Here is a 26,023-nt window from a genome sequence, read left to right as displayed (position 1 = left end):
GCTGGCATGTAAATTCCATTTATATTTGATTTTGTGTTAAAAAAAATCAGAAAATAATAATATAAATATGTATATGTAAATAGTTGGTCCAAGCTGCATGTAATTAAAACATTACTTTTTGACTTCCAAAGCTGCTAAACATACTCACCATGTATTGGCTTTGAACTTTTTTGGTGTTTGACCTGGATAAAATTATTTATACTCTCTCTCCATGGTTGCCGAAAACATTATAATCAACAGGAAAAAAGGCCTAAAGATGCAAACGTAAAGTAGCGACCAGTTAAAAGCACATGAAGGAAATACAAAAACAAAGCTGCATTTTTGGAAATGGTTAAAAGGGAGCAAAAGAAACAAAAAAAAAATAAATAAATAAAAATAACAGGAGACGGTACAGAGGGGATTTAGAGAGGGAAGGATACGGAGGTAGGGGTGAAGGAAGACGAGGTTAGGTGAGACAGGGTCAGACGGTTGGAGGAAGCTAATGTCTTTATTTCCTGGAGAGGTGGGACCTTGCATTTACCCCTGAGGTCATTGGTCACAGACAGGGTCACTGGGAGTGCTGTGAGTAGGGTATCTCAATACAGGGGGAGGTGTGGAAATATCTATATAAGAAAGAAAAAAAGTGGAGTGAACAAGAGACAGAGTGAAGACAGAATAAGAGGAAAAGAAAGAAAAGGAAGCCCTAGTTTGAGCCAAGAGTGGAATGTGCAAAGGTGGAAAGGTTGAGAGGGTGAGAAGGTAAGAATACTCAAGGGAGAGAGGAAAGGGGGGCTACACAACCACACATGAAATAATTGTTGAGTGTAGAGAGTGTGTGTGGAGTAGTTCCTGTCACATACAGTAATATACTGGAGCTGACTGTAAGTGCATTTCTATCTGCATATTGTGTCTCAGACTGTCACTGTAGGCTTGTGCCAATGCATGAACGTGTTTTTCTTTGTCTCCAGAGACACGAGTTTACAGAGAAGCTGACAGATAAAAACAAACTGAGAGGCTGTACCACTCTTTCTCTAGAGAGTTGTTAGCGGTTATCGTCTTCACAAACAGCCTTCAATTGACGTAGATTATATTTGTCAAAAATAAAGTGTTTAAGCTTTATTTATTCCAACTTCTAACTTCATTACAAACTATTATAGGGTTACAATCTGATACACACTGACAAAAGATTAAACATGTCCTCATTGTTCCTCAAGAGTGTTGTTAGTACATTTGCTTCAATTTAATAATATGCTCCACACTCGTTAACAATAATAAAGGCAACACAGATCCAATATAATTCCGTTTCAAACTCTGAAGGTAATTCGGTCTTTAGCATTTCTCACAGTCAAACATTTAAACACTATTGTGTGTGTTTCCAAGTTTCACAACGCTTACATTCGCTGACAATGGATAGTGCAACAGCTCTATTTCAGGCTACCACCAGTGTTATGAAGTCAATTAAGATTATTTAATTAAGCAGAACCACAGGTTAGGACCAACAGAGAGAAAGCATGGAATTGCAGAACATAAAAACATGAAAGACAAGCGACAAATGAAGGCCTGGGATATTCAGTACTGAAAGAACAGAAGCAAAACTGTTTTTTGGTGACTGAAACGAAGTGTGGATAATAAACCCGATTGAGAAAATGAATTTGAAATATGAACAGCAGAACGGTAACACGGTTCAAATGCCTCACCCTTCAGAAAAATAGTCCCAAACTGAGAACGAGTACCATCTGCTGCACCGCATCATGTTCCCACTAAAAATGCCACTTTAACATATATATATTTTTTTTTTAAGCTATTATTGACTTTAGTCAGCTGCAAGACATATGACTATTTAAGTAAGGAAATTTATTTCTTTTTACACTGCTTTCGTTGTGTATATTGAGAGACCCCATTTGTCATTTTAAACATTGGACAGACTGGTTTTGGTCATCTTGAAGCATAATGATTATTTGTAAATGCATTCATTATATATTTTTTTAATTTACATAGAACATTCACAGGAAAGAAGAATGCCAATGACAGGACTCCTTTTGTCCTGTTGTTGGCAAAAGGACAGGTTTTAAACATTTTACCTATTTTTGCTGGCGTTAGTGCAAAAATCTTAATCTTATAAATAACCAATTACAATCATCATTCTCCACACATTCATTCCTAATCCAAGAGGGATTGTACTTAAGTAACTGAATGACTCAGCAATTTGTCCTGGCTGCCAGATGACACACGATATTTGAATTCAGGTGTAAATTTCCCTCCTCTTGTTCTTTTGGTCCACTGAATAGTGACTCAGCAGCACCAAATACAGCTCTGATATGAGTTTCTCTTTAAAGCCCTATTTCAGTCTCATTCAAGGGTTATTCTTGGTTCTGCTCTGAGTATTGGACATCTGTTTGACAGAATGTGAGTCAGTCAGCTATAAATATGAATGGCCTTTCTGCTCGGCCAACCACGTGGATTAGCAACTCTTCCAGCTTTTCCACTACACTCAAAACAAATGCTCTCTCTCTCTCTCTCTCTCTCTCTTTTTTTCTCCCTCTCTCTCCTGGTTCAACTAAAACATGCATACTCACTGGATGAAAGGTGCTGGGCTGACAATAGCCACACGCACACAAAAGTAAAAAAAAAAAAAAATCATAATTGTATGTTTTCTTGATGTTACACTGCAGTAACAGCCTCCTGCCCACACTTTTAAGAGCCATCATTACTACTAATATAGCAAAAAGGTTTATAATGAACCCCCACCAACTCACAGGTCAGTATTCATGGATTTACGTATTCCTATTCAGGTTTTTCTGTGCAATGTAGCTCCAAATTATTAATGGAAAATTTGCTTATTTGCACGCTTCTTCATGGAGCCCATTGTAATATTTAAAGGAAAATGCAGTTTGGGAAGCTGAAATAAACCACAATGCTACTTGACACTTAACTGGCTCTCGGATTGGTTCCAATCCAACCGCTTTTAGATTGCAGTTTCTGAAGCAGTCAATCTAAAAGCACAAGTAATTTTCCTTGTGGCTGATTGGCTGTAACCCCAAAAGCAGAGATAAGGAAAACTGTAGATATTAACTGTACTGTAGTGCCAAGGTGATTTCCACAGCACATATTCCAACATATTGAGATATTAAGGGAGTTATTAGGGTTTTTAAAGGAATCTCAAGTATTGACAGCAGGTAACTACCAGGTGTGTTCCATTTATCTCTAACTGACTGTGTCTGAGAATTCATGAAATTAAGGTTTCAACTGCATAATCAGCTGTAACTAGATTGTATATTATTTTTCACATTAAATTAACCTATTCAGTAGTCTACAGATCTCAGTTTTAGGACTTAAAGTTTTTTAGAGCAGAACTTTGAAATAATGGTTCCAAAAGGGTCTAGGCTCTGTTCAGTGATGTCATTTTCTTAAGTGTGACTGATTTTGTTTCCTACCAAGTCAAAAGTAAAGAGAAAACTTCAACAAAAGAAAAATGAAACATCAGAGACTTTTGGGGATTAGCTTAGAGGAACCTGTGACATTTACAAAGCCCTGGATGCTGTATTTTATATATATATATATATATATATATATATATATATATAACACATTATGGTACTGAAAAAGAGGATAAAGGTGAAACTCTCTACTGAAAGGCTGGGATTCTCTTAGCCAGGATGTGTTTAATATCAATAATGGTGCAAAACTCTGTCCACCTTTGCACTTCTGTTTATATTGCATTAAACAACAATATTCATGAACTTGTTTCTTTCACATCTGAAATACAGAAAATGGAGGAAATTGTGTTATTGACCTACATAGATAATTGTAGTTAGCATTAAAACAGTTCCCAATAGTTTTTCGACTTTCAAAATGAAAATGACCACCCCGAGTGTGACATCATTCTCAGATCTCAGCCTTCTGTGACCTAGCAAACAAAAACCACGACCGAAAGGAAACGTAATAAAACTGAAGTTTCTGTGAGACATTGCTCAGCTGGAAAGCATCACTGACAGCTCTTTCACAAAACTAATTTAAGTTTTATGAAAAATTATAATTGTACAGTTTGAACATAAAAAACTATTGTTTTTCTATTAGTTTTAAAGTCAGGCAGTCAAGAAAAAAACAAAACAAACAAAATAAAGCTCCTAAAACGACAAACATATCTTGCACCATTCCTACTAAAGAGAACAGTTGTGAGTGTTCATGGGTAAAGAAGAAAAAAGTCATCCTTGTGGAGTGATGCCATTTTATCCAAATGTCAAATCAAAACACAGAGAAGGCGTGTAAATATAAAATATCTTTCAGAACATCTGAGCTATATTTTAGAATGACTCCATATAAAACATCCCCATTGTGATGTTCCATTAAATGCTGCAAGTGCATAGTAATCCATGTGATTGGCCAGGATGATCTAGTTTCAACAAAATAACTAAGGCTGGCACATGATACTCTTTAGGAAAAAGTCACAAGTGACCACCAGTGCCTTGAATTACTGCTCACACACGGCTACACGCCACCAGTTATTATGCTTTGAGTGACAGAGACATTTACAAGGAAGTCTGATTAAACTAAGCCACTCAAGTGTTCTCATCCCTGGTTGGCACACATCAATATATTTATAATCACTGGTGTTAATAATAGCAACCAAGAGGGAACTATACACCCAGAAGACAGGTGACAAATAGATGCTTGGGTTAATAATAGCAGGAGATGGAAAAACTACTGTCCAAACTGTATATGGATCAAGAAGCAGAAGGGAAATAAGGGTTGAGAAGGTCATAAAAAAAAAAATGTATGCGCTGCTCACACCCTCCCACTATGCTACAGCTCCTTCCCCACAACAGAGCCTGTTGTGAATGTGCACGCTAGTTTGCATGGCCACTGATGATAGCAAATAAAAAGTTTTCCTTTAATAGAAATTTGTTTCTCTTCCATTAGCAGAGCTGAAGTTCATACACGAGTGTGACTGACAGTGTTAAGACCTTCGTCGTGGTGTAGTTTTACAGATGGCAGTAGGACCACAGGATTTTTTCAGATTATGTGTCTCATATTACAACGTCAAGTAAAAGTTTTAACAAACATGCAAAAAAAAAAAAAATAAATAAATAAAAATAAAGTTACATAGTGCAGCTTTTAGATTCACCACTAGCTTATGGAGAGATTGCAAAAGATGAAAAATATTTTTGTTATGCAAAGTCTGGAGAATCGTACAAAGGAATCCCATAGGAGTATACTGGTATTTAAATGAAAGACAGACATGAACTGGGAAAAACATAGTGTTGAAAATGTAGACATTTCTTTCAAAATTGAAAGAATGGAAATAGAAACAGTCTTCCCAAAAAGCAATGTTACTATAAACAAGGGGTTTACATTTTCATTATGTGACCATTTTTTTTAAAGTGTCAGAATTAAGTATTTTTCAGGCATAAATCAAACATAAGAAATTTGCCCTCTGTCTCTTTAAGAAGCTCCTACTCCTTCCGACGTAATAACTGCCATTTAACTCTTTAAGAGCTGCAAAACCTTAAAATGTTCCTCTCAAACTTTGATTAGCTGATAGATTCCTTGTATCAAACCATAAATGGTAGAAGGTAATATGGGCCAGCTGTAATGTAGAAGTAAAACTTCCATAAAAACTGACCTTTCATTAGAAATCCTTGCATTATTTGGCTCTAAATAAAACAAGGCTTTGATAGAATTATGCTAAAGTCCCCCTAAATTAAAATTCCCCAGTTTTATTAAGAAATGAAAAAAAGAATATTATGAGACACAAGAAAATGTCTATTTTCACAAATGCAATGACTCACACCGGGTGATGTCCTATCTTTAGTAATTCTGTGAATACAGTGCTAAGGGGCAAAATATGCTGTCCTCCTGCTAATGAAGCTTTCAGCCCTGCACAACAACCACACAATGACAGCTGGCAGGGGAGGGGCAGGAACTACATGCCATGAAATAAGAGCGGGTAAAAATTGATTAGCAATTTTCATTTGCGCTAAGCTAAACAAAAGGAGCCTGCTTGCCCTACTCTGCATATCATCATGGGGTGGAGGAGGAGGAGGACGGTGGGCAGAGCCGGTGGGGTTGGGCTGGGATGGGAACTGATCTTTCAGTGCTCAAGGCACCCATTGTTTAGTTATAGAAGACGTGGGTGTGTGTTGGGGGAAGGCTTTGGGACAAAAGAAGACTATGTGCAGACAAGAGAACTGGGGATGAAGAAAGAACCAGGGCAAAGTGAAAAGATGTTGAGAGGCTTAGGTAAAGACAGTTGGAAAGGAGTATGAGGAAGTGAAGAAGGTGCGTACTTTGGACTGAGGATGACAAGAAATGCTGGGGGAAAAAAGAGGGCTCAAAGAACGGAAAGCTTGAACAGCAGGACAGAAAGAGGTAGAGGCCTGGGATTGATGGGAAGAAGTAATGGAAATAGGGAGGGGATATTTGGCAAGTCGGAGGGGATAAAGAGGTTGAATGTTGCCCAGGACTTCATGACTAATTCTGGAAATTGAAACCGGACCTGGATGGAGCCATCATGCACTTTGAACAACAAAAGCAAAGTGTCAGGAAGAAAAAAAAATGACACCCTCTCATCACTTTCCAAGTTATTAAAACCATTGGATATATTGAATATAAAAGCTCCAACAATGGAGAAATTTGCCAACCCCAGGGGAAGAAAATGGAAAACGTATGCAGCACTGTGGCCAAGCCATGTTGTTGTATGGGCAGTTTTCTTGAGGGTTTTTTTGGCATGACCAGGAAGCTTGGCGGCTTATTGACAGAGGCACTAAAATGCATTTCACACACAAACACCCACCCATCAGACAAGGAGGCGCACACACAGCTTTAAATGCAAAACAGTGAAAAAATAGCAGCTGGTAGGAGAATGAGAAAAAAAAAACATCAACAACTTTTAACCAAAACACTGTACACAACTCTAAATTTAATTTTCTGCAAGATTAAGCACAGTAATGACTAGCTTTATAAAAACCCATAACTAATGGCTTCCAATGAGCCAATCTATAGGCATCGATCTGTTCAGTATCTCATAGACTCACAGTTTACAGCAAATAAATGAAGGAATAAAGAGGAAAAAGAGAAGGAAAAAGCAGAATAAGTACACCTTTAAACTGAAAAAGAAGACAAAAGAGTAGGATCTGATATCGAGAAAGGAAAATAAAATCTAAGACAAACTGAAGTGATAAAGGAATTTACAAGCAAAATAACAGGGTGAATAGAAAGTGATTTTAAGTTTCACATAACTAGGTTTTAAACACAATAGATTATTTTTGCTCCATTATATGTTGGTTACCTCAGTTGTTTCTCGCTCTTCACTTCTGACATTCTGTTTTTTTTTTTTCATTTTCATTTGTAGTTTAGTTGATAAGAACAGATAGCTGGAAAGTGTTTCAAAACAATCAGATGTAATGTTTGTAGCTAAAACTAATTTGAAATAACCATCTTTGGAAGGACCTTTAATAATTAAAAGTTTTAAAGGAAAAGGTGAGATTACCAGAAAATACAAATTTAACTTTAATGTTCAATAATTACTACCCCGGTACAAACAGTTTTCATTTCAGTCCATTCTTTGTCAGATCCTCCTTTTTTATGCCATAAAGTTATTTCCTAATGTTTAAAGGCAGTTTTTTAATCATCACACAGGTGCTACGGTCAGCCTATTGGGACATTTTCAGCAATATTTCTCACACACTTAAGAAATGTAAGTATGAGTAATAAAAAAGATTGGACCTTTATTTTTTAATTGTACTTTTTTGGGTTAATTTTTACAAAGTAACTGAGTTTTCAGAGGTAAAGGAGTCATTGAGGTTTGAGCTTAAATATAATCGATTATATTTTAACTGAGATTTTAGATTTTAGCTCTTAAAATTTGAGCAAAAATATCAGTTTAGAAGCTTGTTAAATCAATCCCACTCACAATAATTGTCTTGTCCCTAATGGGGTCAGGAGGGTTGCTGGTGTCTATCTCCAGCTAACGTTTGGGCGAGAGGAGGGGTCACCCTGGACAGGTCGCCCACTCATATATTGAGTTATTGCATATATATATATAATATATATATATATATATATATATATAGAGGCAAATAACCCCTCTGGTCTTCTTCTTGGTTAATCCTGCACTTAACAGCTTTTTTGTGGCTCATTGACTAAGAACTAAAGGTGGCAGCATATGAGAATGAGGGGGACAAACTGAAATAAAACAATCCGCTGCTGAAAATGCACAGCGGCTTAAATCCAGAGAGGGCTGCTTCCATTAATCCCTGCGGATTAAACTTCTAAACAGTTCTATTCAAGCCAATTAATTCATGCATATATCCGTCTTCGGCTCTTTTCATGTCATTTAATATGATGGAGGGCAAACTCCTGGGAAATGGAGGGTGGGTCGGGGGGTGGATGTGCGTCAACATTAATGCACGCAATGCTGCACCACACAGCCACACACCTTGAAGCATGTACACACATTTTCACACATATCTACATGCTACAATGCCATGAATTCATGCAATTTGTAAGAGAATGGACGGTGGGAGTGTTAGGACTGAAAGGAGCCTCCAAAAGTTGACTGACATATTCTGACAGCTGAATACTAATCATGAGATCAACCTCAGGCTAAATCTACAGGATCTCACAGGGGCCTCTGGCTGGGAGAAGCATAAAAAGGATTAACAGTGAATACAGAAACCTTCTACAGAGCAGACAACCACCAGCTCAACAATTTACAATCTCAAGATGAAGACGAAAAAAAAAAAAAACCCAAACAGGTTGAATTTCACCATAAAGAAATGCCAGACCTGAAGTGAACTGATCGAAAAGAGAGTGGTGGAAAAAAAGAATACTAAAGGAATAAATGTGGTAAAATACATTTTTAAATGACTTTGGTTTTTAAGCCACCACCACTAAAGAAGAAGACCAAAAGGCTACAACAGTAACGATATGTAAATCCTTAATAACATAAAAAGACTGTCTGCAACAGTTGCAGAATAATTCATTTCCTTTTTAAAATATTGTTGCTCATGATTTGGTGACTCAGTGACATCGTTTAGGTCTAAAGAGTGCAGCTGTGAAGCATCTGAAAAGGCCTCAAGTCTGCAGTTACACATCTATGTTAAAGTCAAGTCAAGTTGATTTGTACAGCCAATTTAAAGGGCTTCACATGACAAAAACAGAACAAAAAATAAATACATTGCTGTGGCAAGATAAAGAGAAAAAGCAACTATAAACAAAAGGGTTTTAAGCCTTGATTATAAATAAATCAGTGTTTCAGCATTTTAGTAGTTTTCTGGATCTTTGCTCCAGATTTGTGGTGCATAAAAACGTAATTTTGCTTCTCCATGTTTGGTTCTGATTCTGGGAATGCAGAGCAGACTTGAACCAGAAAAACCGAGTGGTCTGGAAGCTTTTAATATTTTTTTGGTTCAAAGCTAACAAAAGTATTTTGAAGTGTGTTCTCTGAGCTACATGGAGTCAGTGTAAGTAGTGTGTTTTTCTTTGTGCGGTTTGCATCTGTGTGAATCTAAGCCGTCTGCCAGGTGGAAACTGCTGCGGAGTCTTAGTAGAAACCCAAATCACCTGGAAAGGTGACCAGATTACCTGAAGTTCAAATCAGGTTTGGTCTAAATTACAACTGCCATGTAAGTCAATCTGATTTTCTATTAAAAAAAATAGAACTATCAAAAATTGCAAGTGTACAGTAAAAGATATTTCAAAATATTTCAAAATGTATTTATTCAAGGTAACTGGCATGTGTACAAGAGGAACCAAAACATTAATACAAGGTTGACAACTAATACTTCACTGTTTTAGGACACAAAGTAGCAGCCATGATTTCTCTACATGTCCCGCAAAACTGTTCCACACATTTCCATAGATGAGCTCGTTGTTCAGTGGTAGCACCACTAGACTGTATTATTTTAATAACTCTTTGATCAGTTAAGAACCTTCACAGTCAGTGGCGACACAATTAGCATCTTGGAACATTGTATGATACAAAACTGAGCTAATAAGTTTTTTTGGGACTGACTGAATGGCCGCATGTTAAAATTGCAGCTACAATATGCAGAAAAGCTGTTTTAAACAGTGCAGTCCCTTAAAGAAGCTTATGCTGCACCAGTGCATTAACCTAATAATAGAATTTAATTTACTTCTCATGAAAGATATTAAGTTTGCCTAGCATATTTTATATATGTTGCTAATTAAAGATGTAGCCAGTTTTTGCTGAAACAGAGCTTAACTTGCAGGGTAGCTTTACTCTTTTCCATATATGTCAACCAAATGCTTATTAATCATGTGGTGGAAACTGCAGTCCTATTCTCTATTCACTTTACAGTTTTATAAATATTATTTCTTAAATTTGGCCTTGCAGTCTTTGGTTAACCATGCAAACTGACAGATACACAATATCTGTGAGTAAAAAGATACAGTTCCTGGTACCGACCCTGATCTCACAATTGTTTGGTAATTTTCTCTAAGAAGTGCTGGTAGCACTACTCCTCTTACCTGATATTCTTGTTGTCGGGTGTCTGCTGCAAGCTGTCCTCACTCCTGAGATACTGAAATCAAAGAAAGAAGAGACACGTGCTGTAGCTAAAGCAGTTTTCTCACGTGAAGCCACGTAGCAAACAGTCTTAAAACTTTACATCTTTGTCGCTTCACGTCTTCAGCTGTGTGTCTTATCGCCATATTCCTTATTTTCGAGTCTTTTCAGAGGCGCCATGACTTCTGTCACTGTGATCAGACATCAGTTCGTCCCTCTGACCCAACTCGTGCACTAACCAGTGACATGCTTTAATTATTGAACGGCTGACCTCAATCGGTTGGCTAGAGCAGACTAAAACATATTGCACCATTCAGAAACGCATTACTACTATACACAAACGCGTGCAATTAACCACAATAGTAACTTGCAACTTTAATTTGTGCTAGTCATTTAATATGTTGTTCCTGGAGATAGTTTCTAAAGTCTAAGTATTTAAAAATATAGTCCAAACAACACACAAGAAATCAAAAGAATTGTCTTCAGACACAAGTCCGGGGAACGGTGCAGAAAGTTTTCTGTCACTTTGAAGGTCCCAATGAGCTCAGTGGTCTCCGTCATGAAAAAAGCAAACTGCTCTGGTCTGATGACTGAGTAAAGAGATTAAATTAATACAATTTGGGATAAGGTTGATGACAAAATGTTGAAAACGTGAAGAGCTGTGAATACTTTCCATGATGCACTGCAAATAAAATGCTAAATAAAGTTTCAGTGGAGTTTCCTTAAGAGGAAGAAAAGCATGAAATGTAAGTCATGATACAACTTGACAGAGTTGACTGGGAACATGACTCAAGTTAAATCTGGTTGTAACTCTGTCACAAGAAAGAAAATATATCTTTTGGTATGCGACGCATGTTTTACAGATGCTTTAATTTCATATCCAAATACATTCTGGAAAGAATGATCAGTGGTCACACTTGTCCTGTTACAAATGATCAAACACACTAGATGATACTAGATATGATTCCTAAGGCATGATACTACCAGAGCATTTATAGATTAGGATATCTGGTACATTAAGGCCCAATCCAAGGGAGAGGCAAGCTTTCCTTTCCTTTTTTTTACCCACAGCACCAACCAAAGTCATCATGTCTAATGCAACAGAAATGGCACAGGTCTTCAGCGATGACATTCATTTCAACACTGTCCTCAGAAACATGAGTGACATGTTGACTCTCATTATATTTTGATGAGTGTAACCCAACTGGGCTCTATTTGCATGCTGCGTGGCTTGTGGCCTATGATTAGTTACAAATAGTTCAATGGGTCACACCATTTGGCTCTGATCCCGAGACCTCGGAGTTCAGACACACAACCTCCAAACCGCATGCTTACCGCTTGTGTAGGATCACAATGCTACTTTTCTATTACAGAAAATGACATGGAAATCAGTTTTTAAGGTATGACCTGTAAAATATTTAACTTTTAAACAATTGTTCCTTTGTTCAAGCCAAACACGAGTGTTACATTCTTCAGCTGGAACTGGCTGATAGGAAAAAGAACCACCACACTGAAATCTTTTTTAAATATACAATATGCCTTAACATTTTTATTTATCCTGATACAATAACTTTAAAGAACCAACGTATGCATGTGCTTTCATTGCCTAAAATTGAAAAGCTAAGAGTAATTTATAGATGCATACTGTATCAAACTTCTTCCAAATCTGCCGTGTCGTCCCACCAAATTCATTGAACTCTTAACTTTTTGTATACCTGCCTGCAAAATAATAATGTGACTTAAAAAAAAAAGGAAAAAAAGTTGTGGATATTAGAAATGATCACGTAAGAAAAAGAAATAGTAGATTCAGGACTTATATCACTTTTACTAAAAAACAAAGTTTCTTTCTGTTTGTTTTTAGCTTGGTTAAGGCTGTAACTGAAATAAGACAGAAATGTTACATAGATTAAAAAAAGAAGGAAATATGTGAAGGAAAAAAGCAGCAAAGTGTGAAACCATCACTTATCAGCTTCCAGGTAAAATTCTAGGATGAACCTAAAATGCACTATAACCTTTACAGGTGAACTTATTGTGACGTTCTCAAAACTTTTCAATTAAAGCAATAAAATGTCTTCAAATTTGTCTTGTTCCAACTTTAATTGCTCAGTATCTGGAAACGTGGCCCAACTGGAACTGAAGAGTTTTGTTCACTTCCTCAACTACAGCCATGGCAGACTTCAACTCAAAAACAGTGCAGAAACTTGACGTTGTCATTCACAAATCCTCGCTCTGTTTTCTGATTGGCCAGAATGAAATACCTTACTGGGGCAAATCCAAGATGGAGCAAGATGAACGGAGATTGCATAGAAATGCAATCACCATGCTGCCCAAAAGCCAAACATCCCTAACTTTTTGTGAGTAGAGTATTCAGAAAGTGACCAGATGAGACCAAAGTTTAACATTTTGCATCTTGACTGGGGAAATGTTCACTTTTCAGCAGAAAAACAAACATGCAACTGGGGAAACATTTCGCTGGTTGAGATAAGAGCACATGCATTAGAATTGCTCAGTCAAATCCCAGACCTACATCGAAGACTAAGTCTACTAGCTAGAGATCTATATGTCCAAAACTTTAGAATTAATGTCCAAGTAAGTTTGTTTGTCTAATTTGGCTGAGCCTCAGCTGTCATGCAAAAAAGTATGGTCAAAAATGAGCGATGAGTACAAAGTTCATAGAAACATTGACAAAAAGAGCCTCACATGTAGTTATTGTCAACTTTTTTGGATTTTTAGTTGTCAATTCTGTTGCTCCCTCCCACTTCCCCAAATAAACAGAGGTTAGTGGGGAATGGATACATTTGAAAGATAATGCAGGTTGTTTTGGCAGACAGGTGGTCCAATACTGCTTTTAAGAAAAACAGCAATAGTTATTTTTTTCAACCCTAGCAAAATAAGTTAGAGAATTCAAGAAGAATATTTTGTAATAAAAATAGACCAGACACGTAACCATGCTAAAACTGATTCTATGTCTCTCTCACACACACACACGCACACGCACACGCACACACACACACACACACACACACTACAAAAAGCAGTCAAACCAAGCTCTCAACATGGAGCTTCATGCATGCATGCACGTGTCTGTGAAGTTTGGCTCCGTCTTTCTTTAGTCCATACGGTGTTTTGTATTTGCCATAATCCCCTGTCAGCAACACTTAGGCAGGCAGACAATAGCAGAAGATCGGCAGCCAAACCCGCTTCACTCTGAGCTTGGCAGGTCAGCGTACAAACAGCATGTTTTACACACGTGTGTGTACACACACACACACGACCCCCTCCGCCACCCTCCTCCACACACAGACACACACTACTGTGCTTTAACGTTCATGAAGCACGGGAAACACACATGTCCCACTGAGATGCAGGGTACTCACACCTTCTCCAGGCTCTCTTCAAAGAGTTGTGATGCAGTTCTCAAGGACACAGCTTTCTGAGATCCTCTTTTTCTCTCTCTCTTCTTACTCTGGCACACTCTCCCTGACTCCCACAATCTCTCATTTGCCTCTTGTTTGCAGGACAGCAGATATAAGTGTGTTGCTGCCTTTTCCCTCTTATCCTTTTTCATTCCTTTTTCCTCTCTCCCTTTCTCTCTCTCAGCTCTACTCTACTTTTCGTCTGCAGCTGAGAAGCACAGCTCATACTCTGCCATGAAGCAGACCTCGCTTTTTTTTTTTTTTTTTTCCAAGTGCTGGACAGTACAAGAAGGAGGAAGCGAGAGAAAGAGGACAGGAGAGAGAGAGAGAGAAGTGTTGAGCAAACAGACCAAACTAATGTGCCACTTCAGGTCACCGGTTTGGGTCCAGCTGCTGAAGAAAAACACAAGTAAAACAGATGTTTTAAGTCAGCTGTAAAAAGAAAAGAAAATAAAAGCACAAAGGATTCACAACAGCTAAATACAGAAAAATAATAAAATCTGGAAATGCTAAGAAAAATTAGCACATACATTAGATTAAGGACTACGAAGGGAATAACAAATGTAGAGTGATCGCTTGATCACTTGGTGGTGAAATGTGGAGAGAAAGCCAAAAAAGAATTACCTTAACTGTAGCTGTCTTTTCAGAAAAATGGTCCCAGTGGGACAGATCCAGAAAGAAACAAAACCAGAAAGCAGAAACAAACATCTATTTATGGAGCAGGGGGTCCAGTTTCCCAACTACACGCGCTTGCTGCTTTTTTGACAGAGTTACCCATTCAGCAGTTTACGGAGAAGGACTGTGTTTAATAAGGAAATTATGTGCACAGAATCATGATACAGAAAAAAAGCACACTCAGTTCTACAGTTTGCATCCAATATCTTGCATAATATCATAATAGGAAAACATCAGATTTTTTTCCAAGTCTTGAGTTTAAGTGAGAACACCTCAGAGAAACAACAGTCAGGCCAAATGGAGTAAACCACTTTTATTCACCAAATGTTGATAAAGTGTTAAAATGGTGAAAGAAAAAAAAACCTGATAAACATTTAGGTTAAGTGCATTTAATCTAATGATGGGTGAATGGCAAAGACAAAAAAGGAAGACAATATAAGCAGCAATGTCAATGTTGCTAGCAACCATGGTATTCATGTTGATTAACGTGCATTATCCTCTTTATGGAAAATAAATAAATCTAATCTAGAATCTTAAACACCTCGTCAAGTATGGAGGTGGACGGATGACAGGGGATTTGTTTTCCAGCCACACAATCTGGTGCCTGTGCCACAAATCAGAATGACGGTAATTTCTGGACTAAAAATAAATTGTACATACATAGGCTGCACTTGAATTGGTACATGATGGTTTGATATGCAGCAGAGCAGATTATGGCAAAAAGGGGAAAATAAATAGCACCAAGCAAAATGTTGTGTTGAGAGCTGAGCACAAAAAAACTCTTTTACAACTACTGTCATGAAACAAAATCGACCAAATATCCTCACTGTCATGTGGTCATGAAATATGTAATTTACCAAAACTTGTTTTTGTATAGGAGTTTCATATGGAGTCATAAATATGTTCTCCCCCCTAATTTTATACAGTATCAACAGTTGTATCAGGCCACTGGTAAGGTCAGCTGGGAGGGTGTCGGGCTTCGATGCAGGTAAAGGGGGTTCTGGTCCTGTCTGATATCATCATCTAGTGTTGGACTTAAGTGAGACCATTAGAAGCAGCTACCTAACTCGTATGATGACGAGAGCAAATAAACAGAGTGATGTTGAGATTCTGTGGGACGTCCAAACACAAAAACAGATAAGACAGTAAAGTAACCAAACGTTGTGGTCATTAATAAGCAGCAGAGGACAGCTGTTGTAATTGATGTGGCCAAATGATAGAAGCATCAGGAAAAGGAAAACGAAAGAGAGGAGAAATACCACGGGTGCAGTGACCCGTACTGGAGAGACGGAGCCGCTGTACAAACATCTGACACCACAGTCCAGAAGAGCGCTCTCCTGTGGATAGTTAAGATACTGGGGTCGGTGAGAGAGATTGTTTATATTCTTTATTTTTCAATTTTTCTTTTTTTAGACTCTAGTGGCCTTTATTGTACAGTAAATAGGGAAAAGGAGAGAGGCAAAGACCCAAGAACAGGAATCGAACCCAGAACATCCATGTCTACTGTAACACATGGTATAGCCTCCCAGGTAGATCATCAACTTGTCTTACTCACGGACATGATTTTTTTTTTTTTTTTACACACACTGAAAATGCCAATGCTATTACTGAAACCGTCATTAGTTGTGTTTGATCTAGGAGTGTGATGCACCAAGGCTCCGGGAAAGCCACGTTACTAATGCACTGATGAAGAAGGAGCAATTGATTTGCAATGGAAATGCAATGCATCAGCTGTGGCTTTTCACACATGGGGATCAATCAGGTTAGTTTTAGTTAAGGAGTGAGCACTGCCTTGGTTGCTTTTTATACTTTCAAATGGTCTTGGTTCTGCTATTCTTCTACAGTTTTATACATTTCACTTTTCTTTAATGTTTATACAACAAATCAGACTAAAGTAAGAAATGAGAAACTGAGAAAGCCTTAAACACACTTCAACATACATTGAATGATTTTGTGCACAGTGTGTATGTTTTCCTCCAAAGTAAAAATTGATCACCAACACGTCGGGTTTTTATAACTCACATGCTGTGGAGTCACACAACTTGCACAAAACTGGATGCACATGTATTCCAGTACATGTTCCCTAGGGGTTATAAATGTCAAAAAGTAGTGAAAGCAGAGCAATAAGCTAAAAGAGGGAGGCCTTTTCTATTCCATTTAGGTAAGAATATGTAGCTGCTGTCGTTGCATAGGGATTTATCATTTTTATAATGGTCATGTCCAATCACTCTGTCTTTACATTTAAATGTTTATTTGCCTCGCTTATTGTATATTGAAAATAAATTAATGGTTTTGTTCCAACAATTAGAATTGCTCATAACATGAAAAAAAAAAAGTTAGATTAGATTACTTGCAAAAAAGTATTTTGTGTTACTGACATGGTCTAAATCTCATTGTTCAACGAATTTATACATTCTTCTTTCTGTCCAGAGTGAAATAAAGCTCATTTGTTTAGCACATTCCAGCAACAGGCAGTTTAAAGTGGTTTACATAAAACAAAATGCAGCAACCAATTACTGTATGAAACAATAAACATTACATTTGGTCAAAATCCATCAAAATCAGCAGGTAAATATACCTCAACTATATTGATCAATTTTCTAGTTGCTAGGAATTTAAGGTGGGTTTTTAGCCTTGATTTACAGTCACAAAACTTTAATTCAGCTATTTGATTTTATTACAGTGGCTCTCAAGTCAAGTCATCTTGAGATTACATAAGAAAGAAAAAGTGCTAAAGTTAAAAACTAGTTTCATAGACCCCTACTTAATTACACATCTTATTTTTAACAACTGTTGTGCCCCCAACTTGAATAAACTCTGTATTTGTGTCGTGCAAATAATTAAGCTGCTTCTTCAACAATCTGCTCTGAAGAAGCAGACCAGGTTGACAGAAGATAATGAAAGGTGGAGCATGCAGAGCAGACAGAATGTTAAGTTACAGAAGAAATAAGTAAATAAGCAAATGTTTGAATACATACATCTGGAAACAATAAGAATATAGAGGTACACAGAGAGAAAAAAGGGAAACAGGGTGGAGGACAAGGACGGGGTGAAGTGTGTAACTCACTCCTGTCCCCATCACCAGCGCTCAGTCCTAATTTACCCAGAACAATCAATTGGATCAGGAGGCAGACACTGATAGAGGACTACCATGCAACAGGATCCACCATATACGTGCGTGCACACACACCAACGCACGCACACACACTCTGAGGGAGAAGGAGGACTTGCATGCAACAGGATATATTCACCCCACACACACTTTTATGCTGACAAGAGAGAAAAAGTTTGCAGCTCATATCTGCAGCCTCTGCACTGACTTCTACCGAGCAGACTGTATTGTGCACCAAAGTCATTGTGGCTCCGTGGGGTTACAGCGGGAGGTCAGGGCCCAGGAGACACAACAAGCACAGGGGGAGCAGAACTGGAGTGAGAGAGCAGGAGGGTGAAGTGGAAAGAGGGAGAGAGGTGAGGTACGACCATCAGTAGGAGGCGAGCAGGGAAACAAGAAAAATAGAAGGACAAAGTTATCACACCTGTCATGGCTTGAGAAAGAAACGGAGACAGAGCGGAAGAGAGAGAAATTAATTCTCCTGAAAAGAAAAGGTGCAAAAAAGTGGGCCAACTACTACAAGTTTTGTGAGGTACAGAGATTATAAAAGTAAGTTTGAATCTTTCACAATAAAAGACGCGGTCTTCCATCGATCCTTTAGAGGTCACACGAGTCAAATAAACCTGAATAATATCCTTCACCGTGCACGACGTAGTCATAATGTTTTGTAAATACGCCTTCTTTTGCTTAGAGCTCTCTCCTTTGAGCAATTAGATATTCAAAGATAATAAATTATCTTTCAGGATTTTTACCAGCTTTCTGTATGCTTTCACTAATTAGTCTACTTCTGTGAAAAGAAAAAAAAAATCTTGAAAGTAATGTTTTCTTTCTTTGTCTAATAAAACTTTGAGAGAACTATACTCTGAAAATTTCATTTTGGACCTGGAAAAAATTCCATTGCAACAATCCCACATGAAGAATTTCTGAGATTCAACAATCTGATCCAGCCTCAGTGCAACCTCCCCGCTTCGACAGATCTGCTTTTGGAACTGAGGCTCACAGTCACAGAGAGAACCAAGCCGATGGATCCCAGAGCAGAACCGTAAGCTGGTCCTGGCTCAGAGAAAGTCAGCGGCTATTTGACACACAAAGTCGGCACTGACATGGCGACGATCCTGAGCGAGAAACCGACGGACTCAAAGTTTCTTATTTGAATTCTTTTGTCCTTCTCTTAAAACTGCAGCTGAACATTCCCATGCCGCTCTAACTTAAACGGATGTCCATTTCTTTAAAACTTGAGAGAAAGAGAGACATTTTGAATTGTGAAATCCTCATTCGGTTTAATTTGAAGTATTTAATTGTTGATTCTTAAAATAAACACATTTGTAATGACGACAGAATCTCCTCTTTGCTGTGACGTGTGATTGGCTCACTGATAAAAATGACTCCTCTATCAGATTGATTTTTCAATAAATATAAGACTAATCAATATAAACGAGACGGATATGAGATGGTTTCTGAATATAACTATAAATATAAATATAATATAGTATCGATTTCTACAAAGTTGGCAGTAATTTGTCTACTCTTGGTGTTTATTAATGATATAAACATTTCGGGTTATATGTAATTTTTGTTATTACCTGTTGCTGTTTACATTAATTATTCTTGCTCATTATTCTCACTTTTCCTTGTTTAAATTAAACATGTTGTGCCACATTTCATTCTAATAAAGCCTTTTTTTTATAATGTTGTTGAATGATAAAAATAAAAAAAAATATTTATTTATTTAAATTTCACTATGCAGGGTAAATGTGGCTAGCTGTATCTTCCTGTCATCTTATTATGATTTCATCTTCATAGATGCTGATGTAAAAGAGCCCATAAATTAACCAGCACATGCCATGCTTGATTTATTAACTTTACATTTATTTGGAGCAAGAATACTTGGTGAAGAAGGGGCATTCAGTAGATATACTATCACACCATTGATTACCGTGCATCTCGTTGCCTTTACCTTCCTAATATCAAGATAAAGTTCATGATGAACATATATTTCTGCAGCTACACGGATCATGAATCCCAAAGCCATAAAATTGAGTGGATTAAATTTATGACTAATTTATTTGACTTATAACTAATTGGAGCAATGCTTTATTTATCCTGTAAATTATTCCCTTTGCGCCAGACTGTTTGTGTAAATATGGCAGCAACAGACAGAGAAAGAGAGGGGTAGAGAGGACATGTGAGATCCAGACTAGACCATTCATTCTAAAGGGTGACACATTTAATTTAGGCCCGGCAAAAGAAATTAAAAGGCATCACCGTTATTAATGAAGAAGAAGCATAATGGGGCAAGTTACACATAGAAACACACACATATACACGCACACACACACACACACACGGAGACATTTGGAGACAGTCAAGAGCACTTCATCCAGTTTTTAATGACGTTTCTTCAAAAATAGTGGCTTTCTTATGTTGTTTTGATGTTTGAATTTATTCAAGTTTAGTTGTGATTTTTGTTTTTTATGTCTCCATCATTCGATTCGTCTTAATAAAATACTTGCGCCGACGTTTCGCATTGTTTGTTGCTTTGAAGTACAAACTGAGCGTGCGCAAACAAAACCTGACCCCTTACAAGCAGCAAAAAAAAAAAAAAGTTTTAAAAAGTACAAATTACTAGTAATAAAGATGTGTAAACAAATATGAAGCCACAAAGTTTAACTGCGGCATTGAAAGTCATGTGTCTGTTATCACTGCTGTATTCATCAAGGCTGTAAATTGACAGAATGGAAAGCAGACTGCGCTCTTAGTCTTCCCTTAATTTTGCTGCAGGTTTGCCAATCTCTCATGCTATTAAATGTATAGCCGGCACAGTACTTCTATTGATTAACAAATGACAACGGCGTCAATGTGCACTTGAGGTCGGGGAGTTATTGCCTTATTTTAACTCTCTCTTTTCCCTCCTTCTTTGTCTTGATTCTTTTCTGCCCCTTTGTGTTGCTCTCTCGTCCAGCTCTCCCGCCTACATTTCCCTAACACTCTTCCTTCCCTTTTTCTAAATAGATATTGAAGTTTTCTATTTAAGGCAGATGCTGTTTAACTTCCTTGGGGTGGGAAGTGAAAGGCAGGCAGAGGGCCATCCATCTCGCTATCCACCTGCTGACATCTTTAAATGCTATTGACACCCACTGCCAGCATTAACATGCAAAACTGCACCGCATGTTTGATTTCATTAGCTCATTGTGCACAGGGTTTTCCTTTGCCCTGCCGGTGGGATTCTGGCCTCAGATACCGGATTGGATGCAGAATTGGCACATTTTCATGACTTATCAGAAAAACAGCCTGTTTTACAAAAGCTGCATAGAAATTACTTTCAGTACGTCTAACAAACGTTGTCCTCAGATATGGCACCCCATTTGCATTGTGTCCTCACCAGTGAGCCTTCACATTGATGGAAAAATTGACAATGATAAAAAACAAAAGATTAAAATGATTTCCATTTGCATTCAACTCAACTGCTATCAAAAAGATTAGTATTTGATTCTGTAATGAATAACTGAAGCATGTTTGTGGCCTTTTTGAGACGGCAGCGAGAAAGCTGAACGTCGACTTAATAAGAACTAGTGCAGTCATTTTTAAGCAAACTATAAAACAACAGTCGCACAATGTTGTTATGGCTTGGCATTGTTGCATCACAGCAGAAAGGCCTCAGGCCCAGTTTGCTGTTCAAACCTCAGCTATTAGCATGTGCAACTTGTGCATGTGCTACCACTCCAGCTTCTACTGCCACCTCCTGCTGTCCAAACCTAAAAAAAGGCTTTCGAACAAAGTGTGTTTAAAAATGTTTTGCCCGTGTGTCTGTGTTAGCTCTTTGAACAACAAGCAACCTGTACTTCCTCTTGCCTGCAGATTGCTAAAGGAGAGTTAAACTTATTAGCAGTTCCCTGAAAAGCTTTGCAGTGGGGTAACCTCAAGAATCTCATCTGTTTTTACCTCGTCACAACAGCCTCAAATCAAACAAACATCCATATCTGAGAACGATAACTCAAGCAAACACACACAAAAAAAAAAACTATTTTGAAGTGTTGATTTAGTTTATTAAGGGATAAAAGCTTAATAAACATGACCTGGTGTGGAAAAAGTAACTTTTCCTCTGATAAGGGATGCATTGACTGTGATTTGCCACATTTTTAATTCAATTTCACTATGCATGATTTTCGCCTGAGCTATGGAGGCTAATTGAGCTCAAAAAGCAAAACTTTATTCCATGATCAAAGTAAGTTTTAGGAACAGGTGAGAAATGAAGTCTGTTATCGGTTGAAAAGTAATTTGTAAGGCTACAGAATTCCAGACCAGGGTAAAAAAGCTTTTATCCAAAAATGGAGTGATCCTGGAACAGTGGTATCCCTCCCCACAAGTGACCAGCCTGTCAAATTTACTCCAAGAGTGCAGTGATGACACGTCTAGGAGGTCTCAAAAAGGCCAAGACCAGCATTGAGGGCACTGCTGACCACACGTTACTACAACTACGCTTTCTTTAAAGTTAGCGTAAAATCAATAACAAAATCACTGGGCAAGAACGGCGTCCATGGTTGGGTCAAGTGGATTACGGGACAAATACAGTGAACATCAGTTCGGAGAAAGAACTTCAAGTGACGGCAGTACATGATTCATTGAAGCTGCTGGACTTGAGCGACTATGAGAATTTTAAATAGGAATGAAAGTTCAGCCATTACTTTGATACAAAGTTTAATCTCTTAATGTCTAAAAAAGGCTGACTTTTAAATTCTTTTGTGGATGATGATGATGAACAAAGGACTACTTTAAATTTTACGTATATTTCCTCCAGCAAAGTTTCATGTAGTGCCACCATGTCAGTCAGTGGAGTTTATTTTTTTTAATCTTTAGTGTTCCTCTTTGTTCATTGCTGAATGCTACATAACATGAAGCATTTAATGAGGCAACAAAGTGAGCGACTATGTTGTCCAACTATTTATCTTTTGGGGCTTTTTTTTTCTTTACAAAACTCAAATCTTAACTAAAGTCACTGCTCATAGAATGTCATATATAACATATGAAGGAAATGAATACAACTAATAATACAGTGGGAATTTGGGGAAAAAAAATCTTCATACAAATAGTTTATATTAGAAAAATGGACTGTAATCCATTTTTAACAAGAAAGGAGGATACTGCTCTTACAAAAATATGGATTTTCTTTTTAAAGGTGAGCTGGATTTTCTTTTTACAAGTAATTTTTTTCAGTACTAAATTATTCCGTTGGTGATATAGTGTTTCTACTAAAAAGAGGAATCCTGAGAGACAAAACGCTGTTTAATTGTGTCTATGAGATACTTTCTCTACTTCACATTTGTTAACGTGGGTTTGTACAACATTTAAAACAAGAATTACTTCTCAGTATTTTTTCCCCCCTTTAACAAATAGAGATTATTAAATATTCACTCAGCTCAGAGCAACACTGTAGGCAAAGATGCAGAGGACTGTATCTTTGCTGCCACCTATTGCAGACACTAAACACGCCATCTCTCTGCCTCAGAAAGCCTCACTTTTACTTTGTCTCCAGCTCAGGGTTTGAATGTCTTCATCCTGCCAGCTGGGGTTTCAAACACACCCATTTCTCCCAGGCTCTTCAGCACTGCGGCAGGGGCTTCGGTGGCTTGGGGATTTTATTTTCCAGGGTTGACAATGCGTGAGGTGTTTGTGATATGCTAATTTATTCATTTTTGTCCACTCCTCCCCTTCCTTCTTTCTCTTTTGCAACTATCAATCTAATCACTTCATCGGAATTCCTTGAGCAAATCAGGGGAAGGAGAGAGAAGCACCGAGAAGAGAAAATGGAAAAGAAAAGAGATTAAAGCAAACAGCTTCTAAAACCCCACGACAGCTCTCTGAACACATGTCCCTGTATCCAACCTTTCAGCACTAGAGAACCTCCACTCACACACCAAGTCTGTTTATTTCCACTGATGGATTTAATTAATTTATTTATTTTTTATATAAAAACTAAATCAATTGTAATATTTTGATTAATGTGAGTGATTAGATGATTTAGTTGTGCCACCAAAATGTTCAAAAACAGTCCAGGAAATTCTCAGCTTCACAAAAACACAGAAAGGTGTAAAGCTCAGGTGCCAAAAAATATTTAACAACAAATTTAATTTATGTATGATTCTATGCACAGCAGTGTCAGTTAAAAAAAAGTCACAAAATATTTTAAAGATTGTAAAAAATATTGTAGACCTGACACAAAAAAAATACTTTTTTTTTACTCTCCTGGAAAACAAATGGATGACATTCAATTTTAATAGTAAGTCAACAAATTGCATCCAAGTGACTTGGCATGTTGTTACAAATCAGGCAGGATGGCCGTTGCTTTTGTGATGAAATCAAAGCCTGATGTGTTTCAGATCCTCTGTGGGGTCAAAGCATAAATGTGTGAGCTGGATGAAGTCACTTAAGATGAGGCAGGTAGCCGATATTCTCCAAGCACATTTGCTGTAATGATGTACAGTATAATGGAGAACTATCAGTGTGCTGCTGTGTTTTTTGTGTGGCAGGTGTTGAGAAATTATTCTGACCAAAGTTACAGACTCCACACAGAAAAGGATGCAGCCAAACTGAGATTCTCACGTTCAGTTTGCATTTATGTATGCATGGTTACAGCAGTTCTCGTGTTTTCTTTCAACCACTTTTCACTTCTGAATACTTTTTTCTCTCACCTAATTTCTCTCTCTCCTCTTAATCACAGAGAGTAAGGGGATTGATAACCGTCTATTACCTTGTGTTGCTCTGTGATTAATGCTCTCAGGTCCTTCTCATTGTTTCTCATTCATAGCTCATGTCATGGCCCATAAACTAATATCTAAAAGAGATGTGCTGGATGATTCCTACTCTAAAAAGAGGACAAGAGAAAGAGACTTTCATGAGAGGGAGACGTACTAATACTTATGCTAAAGTTTGATAAGGGGCACGAAGAAAGGAAAGTCAAAGATGAAACAAAGTAGGGAAAAAAAAAACACTTGTTTGTGATTTTATTTAGCTTGAAATATTCAGTTGCATTCTGTCTGGAAGAGTGGGTGTCAGCATTATGCCAAATCTAGATATAAATCTGAGGTTAGAGCTGATTTGTTGCTCTCATCCTGGCATATTTATTAGATACTTCCACTCTGCTGTAATTCTACATGTAACATGTGACAAGCACATGGACAAACCATCAACAAGAGCATGGAGAAACAATTTATGTAATTAAGTCTGTGTTCATTGTTTATTCATGCAACATGCATTAAGTGAGTCTCCTAACTCATGTTTCACTTGTCTGTCAAAACTGCAAAAAAGGGGTGATGAAGGCGTGACACGATGATGTAAAATATGATTGTATAAATTTGCATCGTTGTGGAATTACACGTGTTGTCTGCTCCATTATGGACTGCATGATTCCAGCTAAGCTGAAAAATCACTGGAATAATGTTAGAAATTTGTTGAAAGTATAAAAATAAATATTTTTTAAAATAGGTTTGCCCAGTGTAGTCACAGTGGTCGGTACAAAGACAGAAGAAGTGATTTAAAATGTGTTAAGTATATTAATCTTGAAAATCTGGAAGAGATATGTTTGAACTAACTGAATAAGTCAGAAAAATATGAATCACTCAAAACAAAACAAAAAAAATGACACGTGAAGGAACAACAACTACTCAACCAGGAAGCAGGAAAACTTATTACATTTTAGCTTAATAGTCTATTGCTAAATTAGCATTTTTTATATTAAAGAAAAAGTTTGCCAGTCGCATACATTCGTCACTGTGTGTACACGCGTGGCAGCATAGGTGCTCTGTATTTTAGCTAAGAAAACCCTGGCAACCTCAGATGAGTTTCCAGATGGCATACACTTAAATTAATGAAGACAGACACAGCTTATGGACACAAAGACCCACACAAACAATGGTCTAACAAAATTTGCAGAAGGGCCAGAATATTTCAAAGCAGATAGGGAAAATGCCAGTTTTAAACACTATGGCCTGCTTGCTTTAAATATTTCAGTTTCAATTTAGACAGTGTTTTTTATGCGTTTTTTTTTTAAATCATTAATCCATTAAATATTTTGAAAGACACATTTTGATTGTAACTTTGGGGATGAACGTCTACATGGAAAACATAGGCGGCCCACCCAAATCACTGTAAATACTAACCAAGAAATAAAATAAAATACAGAAAAGTGTTATTTTTCTGTAACACAAGTACGAGAACTACAAGTAGAATACGTAATCGATTTTGTGTTACCATTACTTTAACATGATTACATCAGACGGTTAAAAAAAATAATGAAAAATAAATACAAATATGAAG

At 37.4% G+C, this 26,023-nt stretch overlaps 1 protein-coding gene across 5 annotated transcripts in view; it reads right to left on the bottom strand.

Moving 5' to 3' along the window:
• Positions 1 to 26,023, bottom strand: part of esrrga (estrogen-related receptor gamma a) — a 263,653-nt gene that overhangs the window by 133,128 nt on the left and 104,502 nt on the right. The window contains exons 1-2 of one of the 5 annotated variants that reach the window (XM_016674825.1): positions 13,887 to 14,064; positions 10,471 to 10,523 (exon numbers count right to left, since the gene is read on the bottom strand). Coding sequence is in view for 1 of the 5 variants with exons in the window: in XM_016674828.1 (XP_016530314.1) it covers positions 10,471 to 10,523 (53 nt within the window). In the remaining 4 variants the exon portion in view is untranslated. Of the gene's footprint in view, positions 1 to 10,470; positions 10,524 to 13,886; positions 14,065 to 26,023 lie in introns of those variants that run through there. The other 4 variants (XM_016674823.1, XM_016674827.1, XM_016674824.1 and 1 more) reach the window with 4 other exon arrangements.

The sequence above is a fragment of the Poecilia formosa genome, unplaced genomic scaffold (assembly GCF_000485575.1).
Source record: "Poecilia formosa unplaced genomic scaffold, Poecilia_formosa-5.1.2 Scaffold102, whole genome shotgun sequence".
Classification (NCBI taxonomy): Eukaryota; Metazoa; Chordata; class Actinopteri; order Cyprinodontiformes; family Poeciliidae; genus Poecilia; species Poecilia formosa.
The sequence above is the reverse complement of the archived record's forward strand: the minus strand, read 5'-3'. Positions and strand labels throughout refer to the sequence as shown.